Genomic DNA, 4,886 nt, shown 5'->3' with positions numbered 1-4,886 from the left:
ACTCAGGTGTTTGAACGTGCGTTCTAGCCAACAGCTCGCAGAAACTAGGCTGTGAGGGTAGACTTTTTTGTTAATAAAAGTGAGAATATTTGTGTTTGTCAAAAGGCAGTCAAGCATCGATCATCATATCACTAGATTCAGACATTCGATAGTGTAACGACCCTGGGTTTATAAGCGCGAAAAACTACCCTGCCGCACGAGCATGCTTTTTCGATAGCGCGCCGGACCTAGGGCTAGAAGGTCGAGGGTTCGAGACCTGCTCCCTGCCTGTTTCATTACAATATTACTGGAAAGCAGCATCAAGATCACGTGCACTTTCACCACCCTGTGAAGTTTATTCATTGATGTAATCTGTAGCCTAATAAACTTCATGCTTTCGCTCTTTTGTCCATAATATGAATATCATTATGTATGTAGCCTACCTGCATCTACTGTATATGCGAGCTGTTGGCTAGAGCGCACGTACAAAGACGCGAGTGGGCACATTCGCTATAACCCAACATCTTTTGTCACGAAACGATCAGTAGATTTGAAAATGCGATGGAAACCAATGTCATTGTATTTTTTATTCGGTACATGGGAATTTAACAGCACAATAATTTTTTTATGTGCAATACGTCATCACGGACGAAAAAGTAAATGTGACGCAAACAAACCTAGCCACTGACACACTTGTTAGATTACACAGAGCTTTGACAGAAGTCCACACCACACACACGAATAATGGTAACACCTTCAGCATTCTGTATGTGTCTGCACCACCACAGATGGCCAGCAGATACAACCTTTGCTTCACTTCCATCAATAAAACTAAGGCCAAGAAAGATTTTGTAATTTCTCAAATGTTTCCCAAATTGCACCTACGGTTTTGATTATTAGAGTCTGTCCGATTCAAATTGATTAAGTAACCACATTTTTTTATGTAAATTCAAAGCAGATTTATTTAACAGTTTGTCACTCCTCTGAAGGGAGGGACTGTATGACTTATCTTTAGTAGTGGCAATGGTTATTAATGGAACTGCTCATTCCAGTGAATTATAAACTATTTGAGTCAATGGGGCTGTTTGGCTGCAAGGCTGGTGTCAGTTTGGGAACACCCACTGTCTCTTTCCAGCCCCTCCCTCTCCTCATCTCTCTATCCAACATCAGTCTGAGCTCCACACCTCCTCAGGACAGACCTGCAGTACACCCAGAATTCTGTGAGGTCTCATCAGACCTGAATTTTCCTGATTGCCATCTGATCAAGATCCAACAGGTTCTGGGTATAAAGGCTCATCACATCAGCTTACTGGATCCACAACCACATTTATCTACAATAAGATACTTTCTCGTTCAAGACTGAGTTGAAGGGGATCTCTCCATAACAGGCCATGAGGGTGAGCCGGGTGTTACAGCTGTCCATCTGCCTGGTGGGCCTCAGCCTGGCATGGCGCTCCCCACCACCAGGCAAACCCTCCATAGAGAGAGGTGGCCAGGTTCCTGTAGGCCAGATACAGGTGCTCTCTGTGGGGCTGCTCCAACTGCTCCAGGGGGTGCAGGAGAGTGCCTGGAGGATGGAGAGGCAGGGCGACCAAGTGTCAGAGGAGCTGATGGGAGACACCCAGGCTGTGGAGAGGCTACGAGAGCAAGGTGTGCAGGTAGGAAGGACCCACAGGCAGGTGACGAAGAACCTCCAGATGATGACAGCACAGAGCGACAGGCTGGAGAATGCAGCCCAGGATGTGCAGCTGGGACTGGAGACTTTATTGGCCGAGCAAGGTGCCTTGGAGCTCAGGATGTGCCGTGTCCTGGAGAGGGTGCAGAGCATAACCAAGCCAGTTCTAAGGATGGAAAAGCAGCTTAATATGAACCTGATGAAGGTGAGCTATTACACATTTCTAACTATATAACCTGCTCCTTCTCTCCTCCCTAGTCACAATTTCTCTGTTTTTTTTCAGCTAATGAGTCTAAAAGAAGAAAATTAGAATATTATGCCTTTCAATTGATAATCACCTCCAGGTGTTTCATGCCTGTATTTCCGCTGTTCTGTATTTGGTCCGAACTTACATCTGTCTATCAATACGTGTGTGCTTTAGGTGATAGTGGACACTCAGTCCAGACGTCTGGCTGACCTAGCCTTGGAAGTTATGACCCGGGACAGATTGATTGATAAGCATCTGCAGCACATTGTTGACCTGGAGGAACAGGTATAGTGCAATGGCGCCACGGTTATACACCGACAAAATACAAATTGAGACATAACTAGATAGAAACCCTTGTTCTCATAAAACTAATGTACACGACCAAAGAACATATAAAGACCAGCACAAACTGTACATAAAACATCCTGTCTTACAATCAGAGACAGCAATGGGTATGGAAAGTATAGGCTACACGTTTGATTGAGTCTTTAGAGAACAACTATTTGGGGTGATATCCATGTTTTTTCCCTGCTCTGTGTGCTACTGATGTAGTGTGTTTTTCTCTGTGAAGCACCATATGTTTTAGGAGTGTAAAAGGAATGGAACATTGCTGTTCCTTCTCTGTGTTTGTGTGTGTTCCAGGCGTCTCGTATCAGAGGGGAGAGGCCTCCCACCAGCGCTGAGGGCAGATTCTGATGATGGCTCTGGCCCTTGTCTGGGCAACAACCACAGCTGCATCAATATAAACACTCCATTCAAAACTATAAGAAAACAACATAGTTATAGTGGAAATCTGAGAAAGAAAGACACATAGCATTATTCATACAATATTCAAGCTTCATTTCTTCATCCAGATACTATGAGATGATCTGATTGGGATTTTAAAAGGTAGACATCCTTGTTGGGTAATCTCCAAAGTGGTGTGGCTCTGTGTTAATGTTTGAGGTACATATTTGGAAGCTTTGTATTGCAATCCCTTGTCAGCTGGTGCCTCTAGGGCAATTCAGGTAGATGTTAGAGGGCCCTTTTACTGAAGCATGTGTTTGTTTCATACAATTGTGTTTTGCTTTTGTTGTTTTCTTTTCTTTTCATGCATTGTGTAATTGATGTGTATAGATATCCATACTAGTGTAAGGGTTGTTTATTGATGTGTTCATGCAGGGCTCATCTACAAAAGAGACCTTGGTCTCAGCATGACTCAATGCTTAAAACTGCAATATGTAACTTTTTGGGTAACTCCACCAAATTGACATAGACATTTGTGTTATAGATCTGTCATTCGCATTGAAAGCAAGTCTAAGAAGCGGTAGATCTGTTCTATGTGCACTATTTCTATGCTACCCATGCTTAAGTTTTGTTTTTGCATCTTTTACTTTAGCTTTTGTACACACACTTCAAACAGCTGAAAATACAATCTTTTGGGTTATGGACAATATATTTTACAGTGGTTTAGATGGTACAATGATTCGCTACACTATATTGCTTGTTTTGCCACATAAACTGAAATTAGGCAAACTATTAGAATTTTAGCAACCAGTATATTTCTGCATAGTGCATCTTAAATAAAGGCAAACCCTTTTTAAATAAATGCAACCACAATCAAATAAACAGATTCAAGGTAATGGAATGGATCAGACTGCCTGGAAAAAAATTATTCCTGTCAACTTTGGCTGATTGGCTAATTCTCCTTGAACGTAAAACAAACAAAAAAAGGCTCTGTGGCTGTATTCTAGAGGTACAGGAGACCTCCTACCGCCAAAATCAGGAGATTCTCATCTTCTCAGCTGCCCGACAACCAAATGTGGCAAAGGTTGTGTGTGAAAGCTTTGAGGACTGAGGTCCTATCTGATGGCCTCAAGTCTGTGAGATCTAAATGCATGAATGCTGTCCGACTGGTGTTCCCAAACAAACCCAGCCAGAGCAACAAACTCTGACCCAACATAACAAAGAGAATATACAGTAATGTTCCTGTAAATCTATTTGAAATGTGCCTACAGTTCTTCATTTGACTTGGACATTTTATCCATTTAGCAGACGCTCTTATTCAGAGCAACCTACAGGAGCGACTGATTTGTTTCACCTAGTTGGCTCGGCGATTCGAACCATCAACTTTTCTGCACAACACTCTTACCCGCTAGCTACCAGACACCCCACTGACATACTCCAACAGGTCTTTACTCTTGAATTCATTTACATTTCATTTCAGCCAACCTATGTTACCAGACATGCCCATTGAAGATGGAAGATCAAAGCATATTGAGTGGGCAATTTCATTGTCACACACAATATGTTCAGTTTCAGGTATGATCTTTGTCATATTGTGTAGAGTATGATGATGAGCTTCAGAGTATAGTACCTCTAGGCTATCATGATTCTGAACTACACTGAACAAAATATAAATGCAACATGTTGAAATAAAAGATCCCCGAATATTTCCGTATGCACAAAAAAGCTTATTTCTCTCAAATGTTGTGCACAAAGTTGTTTACATCCCTGTTAGTGAGCATTTCTCCTTTACCAAGATAATCCATTAACCTGACAGGTGTGGCACTTCAAGAAGCTGATTAAACAGTATGATCATTACACAGGTACACCTTGTGCTGGGGACAATAAAAGTCCACTCTAAAATATGCAGTCTTCTAACACAACACAATGCCACAGATGTCTCAAGTTTTGAGTGAGCGTGCAATTGGCATGCTGACTGCAGGAATGTCCACCAGAGCTGTTGCCAGATAAAAATACAATGCAGTGGCTCCGGCGAAACTACGCTAAACCGCTGCATTTACTCAAATGTGACACCTTATAATAAATAGGTTTATGGGTTTGCAGACTAAATTCAATAGGAGTACTGGAATGCATTCAACCATAGATACGCTTTTTCAATGTATCTTATCATTTAAGTAGCCAGCCCATAGTCGCACACAACAGCTTTGTGCGAATATGCGGACACTATACCTCAGGGTTTTACACAAAGGTGCGTGACAT

At 42.2% G+C, this 4,886-nt stretch overlaps 1 protein-coding gene across 1 annotated transcript; it reads left to right on the top strand.

The window, feature by feature from the left end:
* The first annotated feature begins 1,137 nt into the window (after window positions 1-1,137).
* On the top strand, window positions 1,138-3,532 carry LOC110509761 (uncharacterized). The gene is made up of 3 exons (XM_021590850.3): window positions 1,138-1,859; window positions 2,076-2,186; window positions 2,544-3,532. Exons 1-3 carry the CDS (start codon window positions 1,371-1,373, stop codon window positions 2,595-2,597), a joined length of 654 nt encoding a protein of 217 aa, XP_021446525.1. The 5' UTR covers window positions 1,138-1,370; the 3' UTR covers window positions 2,598-3,532.
* The last annotated feature ends 1,354 nt before the right edge of the window (window positions 3,533-4,886 follow it).

Source organism: Oncorhynchus mykiss, chromosome 29 (assembly GCF_057628025.1).
Source record: "Oncorhynchus mykiss isolate SJ-2025 chromosome 29, ASM5762802v1, whole genome shotgun sequence".
Lineage (NCBI taxonomy): Eukaryota > Metazoa > Chordata > Actinopteri > Salmoniformes > Salmonidae > Oncorhynchus > Oncorhynchus mykiss.
Note: the sequence above shows the minus strand (reverse complement) of the source record. Positions and strands in the feature narration are given on the sequence as shown.